The sequence below is a fragment of the Syngnathus leptorhynchus genome, chromosome 1 (genome assembly GCF_054491065.1).
Source record: "Syngnathus leptorhynchus isolate UIUO chromosome 1, UIUO_Slep, whole genome shotgun sequence".
NCBI lineage: Eukaryota > Metazoa > Chordata > Actinopteri > Syngnathiformes > Syngnathidae > Syngnathus > Syngnathus leptorhynchus.
Genome location: NC_141195.1, coordinates 15,811,094 through 15,835,220, shown reverse-complemented (window position 1 = coordinate 15,835,220; position 24,127 = coordinate 15,811,094). Strand labels below are relative to the sequence as shown.

General features: G+C 39.6%; 1 protein-coding gene across 1 annotated transcript; it reads right to left on the bottom strand.

Moving 5' to 3' along the window:
* Positions 1–532: 532 nt before the first annotated feature.
* Positions 533–22,686, bottom strand: LOC147062174 (ATP-binding cassette sub-family C member 4-like). Its single transcript, XM_085908288.1, has 31 exons — positions 22,549–22,686; positions 19,558–19,668; positions 18,730–18,850; positions 17,633–17,857; positions 17,408–17,497; positions 15,898–16,061; positions 15,044–15,169; positions 13,063–13,312; positions 12,312–12,413; positions 9,964–10,053; positions 9,605–9,796; positions 9,070–9,164; positions 8,923–9,009; positions 8,542–8,638; positions 8,221–8,439; positions 7,683–7,820; positions 7,536–7,573; positions 7,343–7,455; positions 6,868–7,014; positions 6,661–6,740; positions 5,985–6,135; positions 5,796–5,915; positions 5,608–5,718; positions 4,166–4,266; positions 3,892–4,083; positions 3,657–3,812; positions 3,433–3,522; positions 3,170–3,342; positions 2,672–2,777; positions 2,437–2,571; positions 533–2,362 (listed from the first exon to the last, which is right to left on the bottom strand). Exons 1-31 carry the CDS (start codon positions 22,623–22,625, stop codon positions 2,345–2,347), a joined length of 3,915 nt encoding a protein of 1,304 aa, XP_085764414.1. The 5' UTR covers positions 22,626–22,686; the 3' UTR covers positions 533–2,344.
* Positions 22,687–24,127: the final 1,441 nt, after the last annotated feature.

The window sequence follows — 24,127 nt, the reverse complement described above, 5'->3', positions numbered from 1 at the left end:
TCTTTGTGTCGCTGCTGGCTCAACCCTCCCTCGCTCCCTCCTCCCTCGCTCCGCTGCATCCTCAGACAATGAGGCCTCTGCTGCAATAAGCACCGCCCCCTTGCAAGCTGACTTCCAGTTGATTTTTAAAGGGTTGATTGGCTGTCTCTTGGTGACACAAAGTAAAAAATTGAGATGTGGATGAAATAGATACGAACAACCGTGTTTTTCTTTATTAAGACCTACATTGCATTTTCCTTTTCTCTTCCTCCTTCCATATTTCTTGACCAATTCAAACCATTCCAACATCAACTTACCTTTACCAACTCCTTCCATATTTCTCCATCGATTCACTTCTTACACTCAGCAAATATAGTATTTCCTTCTCCTTCCACATATTTTGACCCATTTAAATTATTCTGACTTCAAAATATTCCAGTAATTCAGAACTTCTCAGGGAACTGTTCACGTTACGCAAATTCCCAAACGTTCAAAATAAAATTCTCCATTTCATACTTGTCCATACATATGTATGACAAAGATAAAAAAAATGTTTATGATTTTGATACAAGGCAACTTTATTTGTATAGCACCATTAATACACAACAAAGCAGATCCAAAGTGCTTTACAGAGGTAAAGGAAGAGTGATTATGAACAAGTGAAAATGTGAAAATCAACACAAAATCCTGACATAATGAAATGAAGTGAATGAAAACATTCAAATTAAAAAATAGCTCATGAAGAAAATCACAAAATAAAAGCAAGTCGTGAAAACAAGAAATGTTTGATTTATAAAATGCATCACCATAAATTTTAAAAACACAAAACAAAAACAGTGTACAGCAGAGATCGCAATCGACTCAGTTAAGTCCTCTGAGATAATCACAGCATTCTTAGAAATAGGTCATTGTATACTATGTTAATATTTGTGGAGTGTTTTTTTTTTTTTTTTTTTTTAAATATCACTGTCAATATTTGTTTTCCGTATGGCGGCTACAGTCCACACGATGTTGGATTTTTGTCAGATGAGGGACTGTCTGCAAATTTCCTGGCGTGGTTGACGACTACGTATGTGCTGTGGTGAAGTGCGTGGCTATCAAATCTGCCTTAAAGTCTATGGGCCGCTAACCTCAAACTATGTGTGTTGATGCTACTGCAGGGAGGAATGCTACCCCCCCCCCCCAGCAACAGTCAGTCATCGATACCAGTCGCCATCAATGCATTGAGTTGACATGAACGACAATTAAGCAATTGGTCAGTTTTGAAATGGAGGTTGGTTTCAAAGAGATTCATCAAAACTTTGGGCATTTCAAAATCTGACACCTATTTAATACCCCCCACACAAAAAAAAAAAAAAGGAAAAAAAAGGAGATGCGGAAGTTAATGGTTTGACCAACAGAAGGTTTGTAAACAATAAAGTGCCAGGGTAGTTCCGGTGGAAGAAACTCACTGACTTGGGATGGAGTGGGAGTCAAATCTCCATCATCAGCCTTTCCTCAAAGGTATGGACGGTATCAAATATTTGGTTGCAATACATTTGGGTAATCAGCTCTGTGCCATTAATCCAAGCAATAGAAATGTTCTTTATGCGTCATTTCTTTGGTTTACTGCAAGGAAGTCATCTTGTTCTGGGACTGTGATTGTTGCTACTGCTGGAAGTTTTCATGCTTCTTGTTGGAGTAGCATCTCTTCTGGTTGACCACCTCAGTTATTGTAAGTGTGCCAACTGTGACGTTTATTCACTGCTTTGTGGAGGATTTGAAGACTCGTAAGGTAAGATATTAGTCTGTTCGGTTCGCATCTCATCTGTGGTTTCTTGTCTGCAAGGTTCCCTGACATTTTTCACACTGGGTGTCCTTCCGAAGGTTCAAGGTGATATTTCAGTGTAGATTCTCAGTAGTCCAAGTCATGGACAGCTCTTACATGTTGCAGATTGTAAAGAAAAATGTAGAGCTTGACAGCAAGGCTTGTCTTCATTTGAAGTACAAGTGCAAGCTAAACCAGTGTACCAAGTTTTATGCACTTGAGATACAATCGATCAATCAGCATGTATCAAACAAGATTTGTTTAACACAATTTAAGAGCTAATGATTATTATTTCTTGCTGTTGTGATTGTCCTTTAAACATCTGTTCCATTTATTGAGATAGAGTGCTATTTGTTCAAACCTCGGAACAAGCTAAGTCATAAAACAGAGAAATTGACCCCAAAGTGATTTTTTCAAACATTTTCACACACACAAAAAAAAAAGACCCTCTGGATTTTAAAGATCCCCTCTTGAATGTCTTTAAACCCCAAGAAACTTCATTCAGTGTTTCTGCTGTGACTGTTTGCATCAGCAATTTTGAGTGATTGCTTTGCCCAGTCAGGTTGTCTTTGTTGCCTGCATGTGAGCCACACATAGTGTTTAGAACAAAATGGTTCTCCAGATGTATCACATGGTGCATCTCACCTCACCTGTTTAGCTGCCTCCAACAAAGCTTCAGCCTCAGCTGGGCCCAACTGCTGGACCAACCTGTACAGAGCACCATCTTTGTTCTGAAGAAGTTGAAAAGGGCGATCCAATTCTTGTATTCTACCCTCATCCAGCACCTGCAAGACGGAAACGCGGGGGTGGTCATCTCGCGCTCCGATTGATTAGCTACGACGACGTAGCAAGAAGTGCGTCTGGACTGATTAGTTGGATGCTCACCAAGATGCGATCGCTGTCGATGATGGTGTTGAGTCGGTGAGCGATGGTGAATACGGTGCAGTCTTTGAACTCTCGTCGGATAGTTAGTTGGATCAGCTCGTCGGTCCTGCAACAATGATAACAAACATAAGCATCAGATTCATCTGCATAACAATAAACAATATCAGAATTATTCTACAGTATGTAAATGTTTAGGTGTTGGGTTGATGCAAAAATAAAAAAATTAAGTATGAAAGTTTTTTTTTTAATCTACTTCAATTAAGTTACAAAACACTTTGACTTACAGTCATCAAGTGTTCACGAAAACATCTTTTTTTTTTTTTTTAACCCCAAATTGCTGCATTTAAATGTTTACCTCATTTTTAATGACCAGGTGAGAGTCAACTTCATTATCTATCATGAAATCAGTGATGTTTTTATTTTATTTTTCATGTAATTATTTGAAGTTTTTATTTCCTAATGTGATTTGGGTAGCCGCAACCGGTTCCTCTCCGGCACCTGGGGTCCACATTGGCGGTGGCCTCGTCAATGACGAGAATACGGTTTTTCCTCAGGATGGCTCTGGCCAGGCACACCAGCTGCCTCTGACCTACGCTGAAGTTGTAGCCACACTCAGCCAGAACCGTCTCCAACTTTGTGGGAAGCTCTTCCACCATGCACTTTAGCTGGACCTGTCGGTGATGCCGGGAGATGGTCAGACAAGGTGAGTGTGTTTATATGAAAGACAGTCAGCATCTACGGAGGACAAGATGGATATTTGCCTGCTCCAGAGCCTTCCACAGGTCACCATCTGTATGCTGGTTAAAAGGATCCAGGTTCTTCCTCACAGTATCAGTAAAAAGTACCGGGTCCTGGTTTACAAAGACCACAAAAAAATGACACCATTACAATTTTGATATCGTGTCAATGCAAGCTCATCATGAAAAGGTTGATTTTTACTGAAAATATAGATATATTTGCACGTCAGGTGCCTTCTGTCAACTACCTGAGGTATGATGGACATCTTCTGTCGCAAGTCATGCAAGCCCAACTCAGAGGTCAACACGCCATCAATGTAGATGTTCCCTTGCGGCTCCGCTAGGCGAAAGAGCGCCGCCACCAAAGAGCTTTTCCCGGCTCCTGTCCGACCCACAACGCCCACCTGACCAATGGAACATTGACAGGGTAACCTTTCCTCTTGGCTTCTCAGTGGAATTGACACTTTGGAAGATTTGTCTCACCTTCTCGTTAGGGCAGAAGATGGCGTTGATGTCCTTGAGGATAAGAGGGCTGTCGACGCTATACGATAAATGCACCCGGTCAAAGGTAACCTGGCCTCGGCTGGGCCAATCCAGAGGAGGCCGCGTGCGGGTTACCCAGGGGGCTTCACTCTTTAACTCAGTGTACTCCACCACCCTCTCTACTGATGTCATCTGAGGACAATTGGCATTTGATGGTTAATCATTTGCATTGATCGTATGAGGACAATGTAGTTGCATGGTGGGTAGCATATACCATGTTCTCTAACTCTGCACTTTGCCTCACGGTCCACTGGAAGTTTCCAACCAGCGTCACAGCGTATGTCAGCACAAGGCCCACTTCGCCGGCCTCCAAGCCTGAGACAAAAATCAATGAATACAAACAGAATTAGCAATGACAGAATATATTTATTTGTTACATCACAACAGTGATGGGGGACTAGAGTCACATGACTTGACCCACCGATTTTTGGATTTCGACTCAACTCGACGAGGTTGTCAAGCGACTCGATTCAAACTTGGCTTAAACTATGACCAATGTATAAGTACATGACACCATAGTGACTCAATCACAACGTTCAATAGCTATAAGTGGTGCTTTGAGTTATCACTTTAATTCATAACCACACTTGGATCTCAAAACAATATGTTAAATGCTCTTTTTGCCAGTGAAATGAGCTGAAATGCCATGAATCCAATCACTGTAATAAAAATTGATAATTTATAGCAAAGTAGAGCAATAAACATATTGTAATTAAATAGAATAGCAAGATGATGAATTCATTACGGCTTCTCTTGGTGTGTCTGATGACCACCGGGGGCAGTCAAATACAATCACTCAGCCATAAACACAACTACTGTAAGTGACTCAGTAAGTTGCTGTCATATTATAGTTGCGTTCCACTAGTTGGCTGTGAGTACTGTTATGTTGTCTGTCCATGTGCTGCTGCACTGTTTGTGTTCAAATGTCTGTTGCTTGCGTAGGAATTTTTGATTGTTCAAGATTGATAGATTTTAAAAGTCCACTATTCATTTCAGTAATATGCTTTTTCATAGGTAGGTCTTGCAATCCCTGATGAGCACGCCTCACCTTACAGGAGGCTGACAAGTCTCTCTACCATCTTTATGCTACAGATACTCAAAGGAGATCAAATTGAGCAACTTTGTGATGACATTTTGAAGGCACTTGAGCTGCATAAATGGGTGGTATGGCTTGCAAAGTATGGGCTCTCTGAGGGTAGAGCATGTGCGTCAAAATGGAAGCGTTGTTGCATTCTATTAGTTTACACATTTGACACTGCATTTTTAATGTTATAAAAAAATTGATGCAATTTGTTTGTCTGTGTGATTTTGCATTGTTTTTTTAGCATTAAGATAAGCAGACTTTTTGGGCAAAGGAACGTGGATGCTTTAAATATGCAATGCGCAATTCTTTTTGTTTTATGTTTCGTTTGAGCGTAAACCTCAACTTGGAGCAGCAGTTAACAGCTTGAAGACTTTTTTGGAATAATGCTTGACTATTTGCCAAACTACTTTTGTTGTTAAGTCAGTTGCAATTCACTGTCACCACACAGGGCTCGGATCTCAAATATTTTGCTCTCAAGTCAAATCAAAACAAGAGGGTGATTCGGATCTCAAAGCACCACTGTACTCAACGCTTAACACTGACCAGAGAACACAATGTTTCAACATGCTCACCATCTCGGAGTAAAATGCACCCAAACGTTGCTATGGTGATGAAGACGGAGCAAATGCTGTCCAGTCGCAGGGCAAACCAGCGGGAGGTCATGAGGAAGAGAAACCAGGCTTCTGCAATCAACGACAACACTTCATTGAAAACACAATGTACGTATCATGCAAGAAAAACCAGCATGCAAGAGAAAAACCTGAGTGTCGGTCCTGGTGTGAGTCAAAGGCTTTTGTCAACCTCTCCTCTCCTCCCAGTGCTCGAATGCTGCACAGACCCTGGAGGGATGATGAAAGATGGGAGAAGACTGGACTGCGTGCTGCATGGGAAGACAGAGCATGTCACGGAACCGGCACGGTTCACAAACCGCTTTAAAGCCTTGACGTACTTGTGGACTCCAGACGTTTGATATCCCGTGACGTGGAAAGATAGTAACGGCGCAGGTAGAGGAAGGTGAAGAGCAGGGGGGCAAGGGAGATCAGGAGGAGAGGGATGATGGAAGCTGCCACAGCCAGAACACCCAGGTTCTGCAAAAAAAGCTACAAAAGGAAAGTTTTTTTTCCCCCTTTCATCAAACTACTACATCAATATTTTTGACCTCAGCCTAAGACAAGTAATTCCCAACCACTGTGCCTCACAAATTAGTACACAGGTGTCTTTGTGATCTTGGAGACATTTTTTATGCTGATTAAAAATTTTCTTTAGCTTTATTTATTTATATTTTTAGCATTATATTATGTTACAAAATGGATGTACTAGAGATGGGCCATTTGAAAATCAGCACAAACAATCTGGAAAGGTTTACTTGGTAAATTTTTTTTTTTTCTTTTTAAATCGCAAAAAATTATTGGCCGGCATTATTATTATCATCTTTTGCCTTTTAATGATGCACCTGATCTATCCATGCCAGCGATGTATAGTTCACGCAGAGTGGGACATTCTTTCATAAAAAGCGTTTCAAGATTTCATCTGCTATACTTGGTGGTGTGCCGTGAGCGTCTTATATTAAAACATATGGCTCAGTAAAGGTTGGGAAACACTAGTCTAACCAGATGATTCCTCACTTGATAAAAGTCAACAAAGGTGAGTGGTAACATGGAGTCCATCTGGCTGATATCTTTGGAAAAGCGGTTGAGGATTCTTCCTAGCATGCAGGGAAAACAAGCAAACGTTTGGATCAGCTCAGAGCTGAAACAGCGCCATCATCATTCCAAGTCTTAGATGAACTGTCAACAGGCCACATGTGACCCGCTTACATTTCCAATTCTCACCTATGGGGTTGACGTCAAAGAAGCGAACTGGGGTGCGGAGGACAGCCTTGAACATGCGGTTGTGCAACGTCTGAGTGGATCTCACTAACCCGTGGAAGATCACTAAGCTCCTGGCATAACCCAAAATCACGGCGGCTGCAGTCAAACCTGACCAAGACAGAATGATGACCAAGGTTGTGTTACTCTCGGCTCATCATTCGCACATCAAGATAAATATACTAGTGATAGTCAAATCTTGCAGCAGACGTTTTGACATCACACAGCTCTATTTCCACATTCTCAAAATGATTGACAAGTGTTGCAAGTAGCTGCCGTTATTATCTTCTCCTGTGAAATACAGCCAAACTTAAGAGTGCAGACAAACGATTCCTAGGAATCAAATTACTGGGAACAATTAATCTACAAACTTGCAAAACATGTCAAATTGGAGACAGTATTCCGGACAAAAAGACAAAGCAAGAACTTTTGAACTCACCAGAATAAATGCCGAGATAAAATGGCAGAATGTTGTCTTGGTGTAAGCCACTTTCATTGGTGCTTTTTGCAACAGTCCCAACTATGTCGGTGTTATTGAGCCCATCTTTGGCCCTGTCGACAACAATATCAGCACAAGGTAACATACGAGATTTAATGTGTGTGTGTGTAGGTGCCAGGCCACACTGACTTACCAGAAGACCAGCCACCAGTCCTGCAGAATGTATGCAGCCTGAGAGCAACAACAATGTGTACAGTATATTACTTGTGCAACAATACATTCAATTGAATTGAATTTTATTGACTGTATCTTTTGTACGACCAAACAAGTTCTGACTCACCTCAGCGATGACACTGAGCACCAGAATAGCCAATAAGATCAGAGGGTGACAATGGGCGGTAAAGTACTTGACATAAACATCCCGCCTGACATTTCCTTCAGCACGAGACTCCTCTTCAGCAGCATGTGCATTCTCAACCTGTAAAAAAAAAAAAAGTCAATCAACAAAGGATTTGAATTAACTGCAAACAAAAAAATTCTTTGCATGAGGCAACAGGATTAGCTAGAATACTACTTTAAATAGCACGGACGCCAGCACAAACAAAATAATACGAGCACTGTCATCAACTTTTTAAGTAGGGACTTGAAAACAGAATTGTTTTTGCCATTTTTCAGGAGGTGATCAGCTTCTCTTTGCTCTTGTCCGTAAACAATCCTACACCGCTTTGCACAGGCAACACAGTCACATTGAAACAATGGAGAAAGTTACCAACAGCTTTTTTGACTGCCCACTTTTTGAAGCCAAATGTCTTAACCTCCTTAATTCCAAACTTAAAGAAAATCTGCAAATATGCAATATATGGACTTCTGCTACTTACAGGAAGCAGGTCAGGGGCACTGCCCTCCGGTGGCAGGAGGGTGCTGTGCGCGTAGAGTGAACTGTTGGAGTGATTTGTCCTCCTGCTCGAGAGTGACTCCTTGTCACAGTTGGCTGACAGATATGGAAACTCTTGCTCTTCCCGGGTTTTGAGCAGCATGCCGACATCAAGGCCGGAGCTCTGCAACTCGCTGTAGGTTCCCTTGGCCGTGATACGACCCTTAAAGTACATCAAGAAGAAGCAAAATCAGTCAGTGTGTACGTGCAATACATTTTCATTGAATCCTGAATCAACCATGACAGTCAAAATTGTGATACCAACCTCTTTGATCACCACTATTTGATCAACTGTCCACAGATTGTGAAGCTGGTGAGTAACCAGGATGCGACACTTGTTTTTCAGCAGACCACAGATGCACCTAATGAATTGTGACAAAACCACTCACATTTCAAAAGGTCTTTGAAAGAAATGTTAACAAAGTGCTGTAAATGGTTAGACAACATAAAAGTAAAAAAAAAAAAAAAAAAAAATGGCAATCATCATCCATTTGACCGATGATTCTGGTCGATGCTTGAAGGACTATAATGACCCGATTCCCTTGGTTACAATGAATCGGTCGAGCCCTATTTCACTCCTTCCTTATGACGCTTTTAAATTGTGCTCCAATTTTTGAGTAACCCATAATGTATGATGCACACTCACGCTTCAAAGAGATATTTTCCAACTTCGGCATCCACAGCACTCAGAGGATCATCTAATAGGTAGATATCTGCTTCCTCATACACCGCTCTGAGAACACATACACGTGAACACAACTAGTATGAAAGCAAATGCACAACATCTTCCCACCTGGCCAGATTGATGCGAGCCTTCTGGCCACCGCTGAGGGTGCCTCCCTTGTCTCCAATTAGGCTCAGGTCTCCATCCGGGAGCAGCTGCAGGTCCTGCGCTCCGATACAATGAACACAACACAATCTGCAGTGTGAGGCCATGGACGTGATGTTTTAAAGAAATAGAATCAAAATGAATTCACAATGAACTGCAATCTAAACTATATTGATACAAATATTCAATCGCTTCATAACGACAAAAAAAAGTGTTTGACAATTAAAGAGCAAATCAGGTATCGTTTATGCTATATAAAGAAAGTCCCAGATGAGGAAGAGTCTGTTTTGTTCCAATGAAGATCTTTAACCAAACTGAGAAAGTACTGAACTTATTTTAGCATTCATTATGTTGTTTTTAAAATGGAAGGGGTGTTTTCCATTTTCAAATCAATTACTTTTTTCCTCACATTTGTTAAAACTGTCGCTTTGACAGAAGTATATCAGTAAAATTATCTGAGGAAAAAAAAAAAACCTCAGCCCTTCTAATGCCGACTCACCTTCTTTAGTGCGCAGGCCTTCAGCACGCGCTCATACTTTATGGGATCCAAGGTTCTCCCGAACAGGATGTTACTGCGAATGGTCCCCGGGAAAACCCAAGGCTGTTGGGATGCGTAGCTCAATCGACCTCTCACCGTCATGGTTCCGATGTCGTGGGACAACTCGCCCAAGATGGCACTTAGCAGTGAAGACTGGCGGTATAGATGAATCAAATGGACATTAGCGTAACTTTTTAAATGCTGTGTTTGGTTGTTTGAGATGCATCTATTGGTTAAAAACGTAGCTCTGTGGAACACACACACACACACACACACACACAGAGTCCCGCTGACAATTATTGAACAAGCTTTAAGCTCACCTTCCCAGACCCCACTGGTCCGATCACAGCCAGGAGCTGATGTGACTCTACCGTGAGGGAGATGTTCTGCAGAGACGGTGAATCCAGAAGCTGAAAAGAATTACATATAGTTTTGATTAAATGTGTGCGAACATTCATTATAGATGAAATGAGTATGCAATGGTAGAGCTTTAATGACTACAAACAAAAATTAGGAGAACAAATTTGAATTCAATTGATTTATTTTCTAATCCGCACAAGTTCCAATGTATACACGCAGGCTCAAACGACTGCAGTGATAAATGAATGCGTGGCAGGTCTCGAGTTCGTCACGTGGATCTACACTTTTTACATAACGCTTGTAAAGAATTAATAATGGCAAAGAGCACTATCAGCAGTGTACCATTATTACTTCATTCGTTACAGACGCTGACAATTAAAATGACAACCATTTTTTTCAATACTTTCATGGAAGTGCATTTGAACAGTAATGTTGAAGGATTTTCATCAAGACAGCCGAAATAATGTTTCTAGACTTCACTAACTTTACATACATTTTACATACATGCGATACAATAATAAATATGGGCAGTCTTTATTGGCCTGATATATTTGACTGTTAATACTGTAATGGGAAAAATTTGACATTTATAATGTATATATTTTTTAAAACACAACATGGTTCCGAAGGTGCAAATCTTTTTTTCTTGACAGCTTCAAGCCTGATTAATATCACTTCATGGCTTGAACATATTCATAGTGAAGGTGAAGTCTAGATTATGATATACAAATGGGTAAAGTTGTCATTCTGGTAAGGCTTGCTTTTGAATGAAGCATAAGAATCCACTTATTGAATCTATCACTAAGTTGCTCAGGGCTCTTTTGGAACGCATATTATTGTGAAGATTTTTTAAATGCTCCGTGCCAGGAAAGCCAAAATATTGGGATGAACTGTACCAGGAAGACTGTTCAAGTACAGGCAGGATTACGAGCATGCTTGAAGTGAAAGCAAAGTGAAAGTTGCTACAGGACATTTGTGTTGCTACATGTACGTATATTGGAGACTGTTGTAAAGGTACAAAACAATTTTTAACTACCATATGGTCATTTTGTAACTTGGTCATCGTGCAATGGAAATCTTCTAACACTGTCCTACAAACATGATAACCACAATCTCGCCTTGACCTCAGATGGAAAGGGCGAGAACACAAGACACCTTTTATGGCCATAACAGATTTCAACCAAGTAGCCTATTAGCAACAGACAGTTAAATCTGAGCAAATGCAAGCTGTTTGCACTTCAAAAACAAAAAGTGTGTCAAGATTATAATGTGCTTGGGTAATCAGATTTCTGAGAAAAATATGTCTTGCTCTTTCTGGTATCTCCACATGGGAGGGGACTGTTTTCTTTCAACACTCTGTTAATTCTTTAGTCTGTCCAGATCAGTATATTATTATTATTATTGTTATTAAGAAAATCGATAATTCAATTCAAATCAGACCCCCAAATTGTTGTTCTTGTGGACTTTCGAACAGTCTCTCGACGATTGACAATGCACCATCATACGCTGAAAAAAAAATACCACTAATGTGGCTATAGTAAGAGCGGGAGCGGCTCCTTGGCCACTGAACTGAGAGACCGTTGCATGTGACTGCGTGTGATGGAACAAAGCCAGAAACAGTGGATGTACAGAACAACCCGACAACTTGTAAATGATTCACTTAACTATAGTTTGTCTTCTTTGACCCGTAGCACCAGAGAGGCCACCTTTGGTTAAAGAGAACTACCCAATACTTCAGATGAGCATTTCAAGGAATTTTTTCGAGAGGTTAGCAGAAGACTTAACGGGTTAAAGAGTACTACCTAATACTTCAGATGAGCATTCCAAGAAATTTCCTCGAATGGTTAGCAGAAGACGTAACAAAGTTTCACAAGTTCACACATTATAGTCACATGTATTAATACACGTATTCTTAAATATTGATGAAGTGATGTTTTTGGTGGAATATGAAAATATTTGGACTTTTTTTTTTTTTTTTGCTGAACGCCTGTATCCTTGGTAAACATTTGTGTTTGTGAAGGTTGTGATTGCTGCCTTCTCGTCAGGTTTTATTCAATGTCGCAAACGTTTGACAGATGTTCATTTGTACCTTTCTTGTCGCAAGGGGATTTAAAAAAATAAAACTGAAAGTATGAAGTATGAATTCACAATAAGCCAGAGAGAAAGCATTATGGAGATAATCCATTTATGCTCACTGATCTCGATTCTCATGATAAAATGACATCATGCATGACGGTGGTCAAACGATTTGAGTTGAATTTTAAATCGTTTGACGTGTCCTAAAGGTTTCACTGTTGAATGATCTGACCTTATCCCAGTAGCATGTCAACTTGGTCATCTCGACGGTGTTTGGGTTCTTTTCCTCCAGTGTCAACTTCCGTCTGTTCATTTCATCCAGCAGGAGAAAATTCTAGGTGAGTTATAAACAAGAATGATCCTTTTGCACATGCTACAATAACAAGTTTGACAGATTATATACAGCATAAAATACTGCAACTGTTTCACTTTCTCTCAGCGATTATAACATCCAAAATACTTGAACACATATCGAGTACTGGCAAATGCACATTGTTCCTATAAAAGTTAAATACAACTGAATTGATGTTCTCAAAACAAAAAAAAGTATGGGCTCAACTGTATTTCTTCCCCCTTTCTTTCTTTCTTTCTTTCTTTCTTTCTTTCTTTCTTTCTTTCTTTCTTTCTTTCTTTCTTTCTTTCTTTCTTTCTTTCTTTCTTTCTTTCTTTCTTTCTTTCTTTCTTTCTTTCTTTCTTTCTTTCTTTCTTTCTTTCTTTCTTTCTTTCTTTCAATGCATCATCAGCCCCAAAAGCTGAAAAGTGACAAGTCTATTTCTACACGATAAGGAGTAGAAAGTACAGAAATCTGTTTTCAAATGCAGAGTAAAAGTAAAATGTCGTCAGAAATATTATTTGAGTTAAGTACAGAACGTTAAAAAAAATCTACTTATGTTCAGTGGTAACGCGGTGTGTACACGGTCACTGTGACATAAACATTTTTTCAAGGAAAGGTCGACAATGTATTGTGATGACGAGATTGTTACCTTGATCCTGTGAATACTGACAATGGTCTCAGACAGTTTTTCCACAGCCAGCGGGAAGAACAGCGTTACGGTGAGCTTGATGGTTCCGTACAGGGAAACAGTGACGAAGACTCGGCTGGCGCTGATGCCGTTGCCCAGCAGCACGTACATCATGAAGGTGACAAACACCACAATCTTACTGCTGGCGAAGAACGACGCCATATTGAGTCCTCGCAGGTAGGAGCTCTTCATGATCTGGTTTATTTCCTTTCTGAAGATAAGAACAAACACACGTTTGAAGCTGATTTTTTTTTTTTTACCAGAGTGAAAAATATGGATGAATAAAGATAGTGAGAAAGAATACAACTTTCCAAAAAAGTCTGTTTTTGTGAATTGAAATGTTTGTGATGACAAAACATGGTCATCAATTTATCAATTCGATACACATGAACCCGTTGAGGGTTGCATATACACGTGGCAAAATATTTGGATGTGAACGCTTGCCTTTCGGTATTGACCCCACGTGCAATTTATTTCATACTCAAAAGCGAGTGTGAGAATGTTATCTTTCAGTGTGGGCACACCAACAGTGAAATTTTTGTGACTGTGCAGAGAGCTCATGAAAAGGCGCACTATCTCAAAGGGCGGAAGTCCGAGGTGCAATCTGCAACGTGCAGGGAAGAAATAGATAGCACGTGCATCATTTATCGGAGGCAAACCAGATCAGTTCAAATATTCCAAATCCCCTTTCAAGTCTAAACACCGGTTGACAAAGCACCAGAACAAAAGAGTACGCTATTATGGAACAAAGTACACAGCCAAGAAGATTATTACTGGTTAACACTCACTGGCTGGCACGCATAAATCCGCTAATGTATCAAAGCATTTTTGACTCAGTCGGCTAGATATTCATTCATTTGATCATGAAATGTATGATATGTAGACCTGTATTAGAGGTGTGCATTTCTCCAATAAAAGACCATTTGAAAAGTATTCTGATACATTTTCAAGTGGAATTAATTATTTTTGTTTTACATTTTTTTAAGAGTAAACCTCAACGGGAAGTTGCAATCAACAGCTTGCGACCAGCACACTGGGTCTCTCGTGTTGCGTTCACTATCTGAATAGAAAAGCCCTAACGGTTAATAAAAAATAAAAAAACTCATCTAGTCGTAGTTAATAACAGTAAACTTTATGTTGGATGAATAACTCTCTGACAGCATCAATATCTGGTATTATGAAAAACTAACTTTCCGATCTTGCATTAGATGTCACAACATTGTACAGCAAAATGTGCCCAGTAGTGTTGCTTGAGGTTTTTTTTTTTTTAGTTTGTCATTTGAGTCTAAGTGGCAGAAAATCGACGCTGATTCGCTTCACTATTAGTATAAAACTTGGCATTGACTAGCATGACATCAGCAGGACTCGTTGACCATACCTCATGACTCATTCAGCATTTAAACCCACTTACTTCGATGAGACCTTGACAGAGTAGGAATTACATGGTGGCTGATATGTGGACCTGGATTCAAGGTCTCGCTTGAGAGCTAGGCTAGAGATCAGACCATTGTCCTAGAGATATGGTTGTAGTCAGCTACTTGTTCAACCCTGAATATTTTCCAACATCAACAAACTGGAAATCATGCCAAATCTAATGAGAGACGGTCATTAAATTGCATTAAACAAACAAATTCCAAAGCTTGTATGTGAGGCCTCATGGGAACTAATAGCCTGAAGAAAAAAAAAGAAAGGCTGACTCTTACATTTTTGACCTCATTATTTTAGGGTCACCACACCAATAGAGACACAATTGGAGAACCAAGAAAGAAAAATGCACCAAGCAAAAAAAAAAAAAAACCTTTGTGGCCGTTCAACCCCAAAAGCAAGTTTTTGTCATTGTTTTCAGTTGAGGTAGGCAAGCGGTAGGCAATCACTTTCTGTCACAGGAAGTATCCCTGCGCTGATTATTTACAAATATTACAAAGAGCTCTCTTGTGTTTACCTTCTGGACTCTGTGACGAGAGCTGAGAAGGGGGCTTCCCAAGCATACATCTTGATGATTCGGATGCCAGACACCACTTCGTTCATGATGCGGATTCGACTGTCGGTTAGGACCGCTGTTTTGCTCCTGCAAAAAAAAAAAGAAAAAAAGAACAGCATTTTTTTTGGAGGACATATTTTTGCAGCATTTCAGGACATGGTCTGGGCATTACATTTAGTTAGTTCTACCATGCAGGGTTGGATTTTTTTTTTTATGTTAGAAAATTTCCAAGGTAAATTACATGAGTTAATTGCAATTTATTGGAGTAAACTAGGAAATTACACAAGTTCAGGGTGGAACTTACTGTCTTTGGGGAAAATACAGTGCTACTTTACTGGCCCTATTTACATGTTCTTTCACGATATGTACATTCTGCCATTTGTATTTTGATATGAGTTTGGTATGGTGGCAGGAAACTCAACTCACTTCACAACAAGCAGCTGTTGAGCAAATAGTGAACAATTATCAGAAAAAGAGGATTTAAGTTGTTTATCGCCACTACCAGGTGAAGTCGACACTCAAACTAAACACAAAGATAATTTAGATGCGTTTAAAACCTCATTTTTAAACAAAGTCTATTTATTGTACTATTAATGAAAAAAATACAAAATGTCAAAGACGGGGTAACAAATAACATCACTGTTGCAGCAAATTTGAATTTCTAATTGAACACAAACGGGGGAGCAACACGTGCAGACAGACAATTTAAGAATATTCACCTATTTTTTCATCAGAAAGAGCAGCACCATTGAAAGGAGGCAAGAACTATGAATTGATATGCATTCTAAATCCAATCTAAATGTAAACCTACTCACCTGAAGATTCCAAAAAGCTTTCCAAACCATGTTTGCACAGGCAACATGAGAAGGAGGACAGCCACCCCAGCGAGACATGAGGGACCAATCTCGTACCAGAGGAAAGTGATGACCACAACTGCTTGTAGCGGTCCCACCCACAAGTAGTGCAGATTGAGCGTAATCTATACAAAAATGACAAGCATGCAATGAAACCATGCAATGCTTGAAGGCTATAACGACCAGGTTTAAACACGCATGGCAATAGCATACCGAACATACTGTACTGCTTCAGGGTAACACGATAGCAGATATCATACATAGAATTAATTATAGGCCAAAGGATCACACATTTTTAACCAATCTGCATTTTTTTTCAGTAGAACGGTGCCTTGAGATGTGAATTGAATTCAATCAGTGACCATGACGCCCACCCACCCTTAGATGCGCTGCAGACAGGGAAGTGCTTTCAATATTTAATCTTGAAGAGATTGACGCAAACTGTCATAGTTATGAAAGAAATATGACGACATCCATCACACATGTCAAAAAAAAGTTGTAATTTTGTACTTCATTCAGAATAAAGTAATTACATATTTAACTAATATAAGACAACCCATTACCTAATGAGGAGTATAGAAAATGTACACAGATGCTACTTGTTAGGCCATCCGTGGGAATTTGAATTGTTTCTTAGTATTAACCTAAGCAGACCTTTTTTGGGCTAAGCCATGAGGTTTTGCAGATATGAATGGGTGTGCGATTGGCCTTGTCTACACATATTTTAAATTTCATATTGTTTTTACTGTTTGTCTTGTAATCCACAAGTCTTCTGAGATTTAGTTTTTATTAAAAAAAAGGTCAAGGTTTCTGAAAAGTTCAGCCAAAGTCAAGCTTTGCAAATATTTCCAGAGCAGCGTTTGGCTGTGCACAGTTTTTGCACCATGAATCATTCTGTCATGCAACTCCTGTACGAAGCACACTGCAGCACAAGCGGTTTCTGTGCTGCCTCAGTACAAGCGCGTGATCTGCTCGCTCCCAGATATGCACTCGGTATTCACGCAACGTGACAAAAAAAGTCGCATTTAGAGTCACTTATTTCTTCATTTATCTATTTATTGTGTTCTATAGAGGCCTACTTATTTATTTATTATTTTTATTCTATAAGATTTTATAGCTTCTCCCCCAATTTCTTTTTTTTTTTTTTTAAATCTTATTTTGTCTTCCTCCAGTGTCATCTCATGGGAGACTCCACGCTGGGAGGTGTGCTTGGTCTACCCACGGGGATGACATCCTGCCGTCAGGGCAAGTGGTGGGAAGATGGGGGACTCTCTCTCTCTCTCTTTCTGTCTCTCTCCCCCTCTCTCTGTCTCTCCCTCCGTCTCTCTCTCCCTCGTTCACTACGGTGCCGAGAGGAGCCATGCACATTGGAATTGCCTTCACCAATCCAGCAACAGTTTATAATCAAGCAATGCTTCAGAATATCGCAAATCATGCGAAAAGGTACTCGAAATGTTGCAGCACACCTGACCTCATCGAAACGGTTGATGTCATTTGAAAGGAGGTTTACAATTTGGCCCGTGGTAGTTTGTCCCATTGCTTGACTGCTGAGACGAAGAGCCTGAGGAGAGGTGCAAAGACATTTCATCAGTGCCGGGAAGTAAAAACAAATACTTCACTACTGTATTATCTTGCATTAAATAGTGACAGTCATCGAAAAACAAAACAAAAAAAGGTCTGCCTCATCGTTACTGACCTTGCAGTATATTACGTGACACAAGGCCACTCTCATCTTCATTCCGGTTCTTTGGACAAAATAGTAGTAGAGATGCTGGAGGATAGTCAAACCAAAGGTGGAGAGACACATGGCACCCGCGCAGATGTAGGCCATGCAAAGACTGCTCTGGTCCTCTGCATTATAATTCTCAAAGAACATTATTATTCTACCAAGAAGAAGTGGCTGGATGACTTTAATGGCCTCCTGTAAAAGAAAAAGACTGGTGTTAATATTTGCTACAGTCACTCGCTTATTTTTTGGTAGGGCACAGCAAAGAGCTCTCGTGTGTTGTATTCCTAAAAGTGAAATCAGCAGGATGCCATTATGTCATGTACCTCAATGCTCATTGGACTGGAAGCAGCAAATATGTGCCTGGTCTGCCAATTTAAATTTGACATTATCGAATAGGCTCTCGAAGACGGACGCCTGCTGATATTACGGATGGCTTAGAAGTCAATGAGGGACTTTTCAGTTGTTGTGACGTTCAGCTTGTATGATGTCTTTCGCGCAGTTTTAATTTTTTTATTTTTCAAGCAACTCACTTTTTTTTTTTAATCCACATTTAGGAACAGCAGCGGCTGGATATTGGAGAGCTGGCTACAAATCAAACCCACACTATCTCCTTGAACATTAACAACATGTACAACAATACTTGTAGTTCAAGATTCAAGTCAAATCTTGACAAAGAGATCAGTGAGGGGAAATTTTGTGGTCGAAGTAAGAAAGTGAAGAACTCTACTGAACTCTACTTGCCCAAATCCTAAACAGGTTCCAAATGATTGTGCCATTATTACCTGTTTCGCATCCATGAAGCCGACATTGAAATTAACTTACAAGTTATTGCCCAACCCAAAATGAAATGAGACCATCACTGAGGGGAGTGATGTCAGAACATTGTTTTACGTAGCCTGAAACTTCTTCCTCTGTTTAAGGGATATCTTTTCCAGTTGAGAGAAAGATGTGACTCTATTTTTTTTGTTACCTAATTACATGTTTCAGTCATAATACATAAAATGAATAAATTAGGATTCCTCATTGAGTCACCTCATTCTGTCATAAAGCCAATCAGTGCATACCAAGGAAAAGGCAAAGATTCCTGCGATGGCGTAGGACTTCCCGTAGCACTTAATAAGGACTTTGGCCAATTTGGGCTTGCGAAGTTGTTTTGTAGCCTTTTTAACTTCAAGATCCCAGAACCTGCAAGACATGGGAAAACATTGGGTTTGCACAAGCATAAATTATATTGGAACACAGCAAAGTGGGGTCAGTCACAGAGAGAGTTGCAAAATTGTGAAAATAAACCAGCACATACCAAAAATTGAAGACTTTATAGCAGAAGTATCAAATTCAGGTCCAGAAAAAAAAAAATTGCCAGAGTTTGGCTTTAGCCACAGGTGCTTCTACTCAACCACCAGTTGGAACTCTTTGACCTGCTGGTTGAGTTGAAGCACCCGTGGCTAAAGCCAAACTGTTGCTGGGTTTGTCCATTATGGACCTGGATTTGATACTCAAAACATAGTTGTGGGGAATAATTAGCAAAAGCACAACTCTACAACAGGATTTCAGTACGATGGTACCTTGACTTACAAGTTGCATGGAATCGATATCTAAATATAGAATAAGACGACAAATACATTTGCATTAGCACTGTGTCACTGGCAGACTAACAACTGAAAGTCACTTTGAAACACTGACGTCATTTTCGGCCATCTGGCAGACCTCTACAAATCCAAACAAAATGACGAGGGCTATATTTTGAGGACGTAACGTGAATCAAATTGTTTTTTAAAGATTAAAATTGTTAAGCAATTCCTAAATTGGGTCACTCATGTCTCAACTGCATTGACTTTTTGGGTTGAATTCACACTATGAATCAAATGAAATGGCGCAAAGAAGAAAGGTACCTCTGCAGGTCTTGTCCCAGTACTTCCGATTCATCTTCAGGAAGAATTGTGAAGAGGTCACGCTCCTTTAGTCGTTGCTTGTGTCCGAGGTGCAGCAAAGGACTCACCCAACTGAAAAATAAACATGATCATCAGAAGAGGTTGATTTAAAGAGTTTTTTTTTTTAATTTACATCCAGATCCCCAAAAGTAGTTTCTTAGAAGAGAACAGAGGTCCACCAATAGGCATAGCATGATGTGTAGAATTGTTGAGCGGCTGTGACTGAACAACCGTCACAACTGATCAGTGGATCTTAATTTGGGCACACCAATTGAGAGCCTTCCTTTTTAATGTTTGAGTGTGGGATTTAACGCTTCTTTGCTTCAGGTGCGACCATGCTGAGAATTGCTAACCACAGGATAGACTGAGTGCCAAAATTGAGCAAACAGTTATTTGGTAACTGGGTCAGTAATGTGGCATGACCTGCTCTGACCTTAATACCAAGAAGGAGCATTCAGGAAAAACACAATGTAATGTTCTGCCATTATCTACACATATGAAATCAAGCAGTTTATTTTCATAAGTTATTACTTGGTTAGGATTTTTTTTACATGAGGTAATATTTTTCTTACAATGCTTAAAAAAAACAAAAGCAATAGGTGGTCATTCTCTCGAAAGCAAATAAAACCAAAATGAAAGCAATAGGTTCATTCTTAGAGAGCTTTGCTGATTGCAAAATAAAAATGAGAGCATTTCATACTCCAACTGAAAAAGACAATGACATAACTAGAAACTGATAAAGTCAACAGTGGTTGAGATAAGATGATTCATTGATGAAAATTTTAGGTTCTTATAAGGAAAGAAATCAGAGGCAGCAACGACATGGCAGTGGTTTAACCAGGGAGAATTAAAGATAATGATGTCACAACTTTGTAGGAACAAAATATTGTGTTGATTGAACGTGGTCCATCAGCATAACGTATAGCGTCGTTACGTTCCGCTGTAGTTTCACAATGGGCGGGGCCTGTTTAGCATTTGTCTGCAGTCAGTCTTATATTTCTTTTCTTTTTTTTTTTTTTTTTACAGCTCAAAGTCAAGACACAGAATATGCTATAACTGTCAGACTTTGTGGATTGTTTTTAACGTCTAGCGCAAACACAGGGATTGAGAGTGACGCAGCAACGTTGACAGCCAACTTGGCTCGGCGCCTCCTCAATAAAACATAGCATTTTCTTGGTTGGATTTTGACAAATCTGAGTCTTTCTCACAGTTTTTCAGCATCAATACAGGTGGAAAGTAAATAAACGAATCTGACATATCCAACGTCTCTATGTCATTTAAGGAAGCAGGCGGAACTGACACGCTCTGGCGTATCACTCAGTCGTGGGTGCAAAGGTCAGTCCAGTCAACGACTTTATGTCACATCCACAGCCAACATTGTGCAGTGCATTAAAATAAACAAGTGGCATATAGAAGACTAGACACAAAAATGGGAGCGCCAGATATTTATCAAACTTTACAATATTGCTCCCTTTACCCATGATTCAAGAATTTTGTGTGTGAGCCCCGGAGGTGCACTTAGCCAGTCTTAAGATGTCCTAATATGTTTACTGCATCTGCTTGCCAAATAAAATAAAATAAAAAGCGAACTAAAATGACAAGCATCTTGAAATTTCAACAGTCTTGCAAACACAGCATTTTTTGAACATCAGTCAAGTCACACTTACCTGGTGGAATTGCACGGCGGGGTTGTTTTCCAACCCAAAAAGTGAGAAGAGAGAGGGAAAATAAAAGAAATGCACGATCGGTGTGGGCTGAGTGCAGATTTGCAGTTATTCGGCACAGCTCCAATCAATCCCAAGAAGACTGAATGCAATTGCAGTTTTTAATTTTTTTTAGTAACCAAAAGCCTCCACGTGGACTGGGGAGAGAGTTCTCGGGACACTACTGACATTGTCCGTGAATCTGCTGTTGTTGTCTTAATAGTTCACTCATTTGAAACATGAAGCATTAATTGGACATTTCTGGTAATACGTCATTCGTAGAAGTCTCCATAAAATGAAGAGATCGAAGAAAATCACCCCATCTCCCCAAATTATTTCTACCTCCTCTTGCCTCACTACAATGGCAATATGAGAAGATAAATAGATCACTACATCATTTACTCCCGTAAACACCGTCGTCTGTTTTTGGGGCGCGTCATTGGATGCATGGGTGTCACATCACTTTTATCTCATTTTATGTAAACGAGTACATAAAAAAATCAGATTCAAAAGAAAGAAAATCCGAATTGGACATCAAGCCCTGCTGTATGAACGTAAAGTAACTAGTTTGAACATCAGTGTTTTCCACACATAAGCGAGGAGGAAGAAATTACACTGATTGACTCAGTGGAGAAGTGCAGGTGCAAAAACGGATCAAAATGATATGTGCAGATTTAATCCTACTAGATTATTAACTGTAAAAAAACAACACATACTCTGGACACCACTGAACTCTGGAAGTGTTAAAATTACTCTTTAGGAGTTCAAATCAACTTCCTAAATGTAGCCCTAATTTTTATTTTATTGCTCTGTTTGATTTACTCCCATCTCTGCAAAAACTGAGTGTAGAGATGAGTAAATTGGGGGTACAGAATAATGCACTGAAATGAGTATAATAATAATAATAATAATAATAATAATAATAATAAAAACTCTCATTATCTCATACCTTTTACAACGCTCCAAGTTCATTGCGCACCGTTCGTAACCTCGAGGCCGGCCGCGTATGTCCGAGACCGTCGAACATGACCGTTCTTACCATAGTAAAGCCATTTTAATATTTTCAATTTGATCTTGTTATTTATGTTATTGTTAGGATGAACGAATACAAATGCCCAGCTCATACTCATAAAAGTATTCCATGAATAAAAAGTGAATTTATCTTCACTATTAACTCCAGCATACAATGCAGTTCTGACGCATGTGTAAAACTTGAACCCGACCGAGCACAGACAGGACGCTGACTTACCATACAAAAAGCTGTGAAAAAAATCCCGCATTTGCCAGAGGGTTGGGTTTCTCAATTTTTTTTTTCTCCGGGAACATTTTCCAATGAAGCAAAACTCGCGAGTGACCTCGCCGCAGCGTGCGACAACACCAGGCATGCCACAGCCATGTGTAGTTTGAGGACATCATGTAAAAGGAAAATTTCGGCAGCTATTCGCTGGGTCTCTCTTCGCATCTTGAGTCGTTTCCTTTAGCCGAACACGATTCGAGGGCAGTTAAAAGGGAAAAACACCACAAATTAGGATTTCATTTACCTTAATTTGGGTTACTTGTTTGATATTCTATTCTAAATTGTAATCAAAAGCTATAGATCTGAGATAGTCATGCTTTTCATTTTAACGAGTCATAAGAAAGAACACCTGAAGGCAACACACTCCTGTCTGCAACTTTTCTTACATTAGTAACCCCGGTATTTGAATTTATTTGGCGGATTTACCACCGAATTTCAACTCTATGATATTAGCAAAGACAGAAGATTAAAGCCAGATGTTCAGGTTTCCTCCATGGGGGGTCCACATGATGTGTCACGTGACCATGTCACAAACTGTACGCTTGTTTTGATAGGAGAGCGCCACTTCATGGATGGAGATAACGACATCATCGTTATTAATATTATTAACATGATAATGATTAGAAATCCTAATGTCAATTTAGGATGATGATGATTATTACAACAAATAAGAGCTTTATCACTAAAATGTAGATTTAATATATGCCTCTAATATAATGCACAGTTTGAACACCAAGACTGCATTTAAAAAAACGTAATTAAATCCAAATGTATCGCACACAAAAGTTGGTTTGCAGTTGCACGTAGAACTACAATGATATCAAGTCAAATTTATTTGTATCGCCCTTAACACAGAGAAGTTTCTAAGAGTTTCCCATGCCCACAGTTGACAAATATCAGTGACATCCATTGATCTTAATCCCCAGGAGAAAGAGGAAAAAGTCAACAGAAAATGTCAGTCAGTCAGTTATAGAGTCCGTTACAAACAACATCTGCATTAAAATATGTGTAAATACTGTTTTACATGCCTTCTCTATGCCCTGCAGACATTTCATCTAAGAATAGACCTGCAGGGCCGGCTAGCCCCAGCCAATCCGGTTCAAGAAATCAGCTCAACTCCACTTGTTGGGTTGGTAGACGCCCAACCCAACTATTTTCATACAAGCCATTAATGTCAATTGTTGTGAAATTTGTTTTACCAAAACACATTTTACTCACAATGACATAACAAAAATTGGCAGTATGGTTTGTTGGCATGTTACAAAAAAAAAAAACATGACCTAAAAATGTAAGTCTGTGTGCATGTGACAATATTCTGCTAGTGTTAACAATTGCATGTGTGTCTATGAGGGTGACACAGTGGTGTCCCTGAGTGTGTGTTTCTATGAGACGGGACTTAAATAACCTAAATAACATAATTAATTATGTAAATGATTCAAAAACAGCACGTGTTTCTTTTGCTAAATAACTCGCAATAGTAGAGAGGTCATTTTTGTTAAAGAGGAGCATTACTAGATGTATGATTATTTAT

Excerpts from the sequence above, each read along its gene's own strand:
- LOC147062174 (XM_085908288.1), bottom strand. The coding sequence starts at position 22,625 with ATGTTCCCGGAGAAAAAAAAAATTGAGAAACCCAACCCTCTGGCAAAT. Across the intron at positions 9,165-9,604 it reads AGGCCTGCGCACTAAAGAAG|GACCTGCAGCTGCTCCCGGA; the intron begins GTGAGTCGGCAT and ends ATCGGAGCGCAG. Across the intron at positions 5,719-5,795 it reads ACACCAGGACCGACACTCAG|AAGCCTGGTTTCTCTTCCTC; the intron begins GTTTTTCTCTTG and ends CGTTGATTGCAG.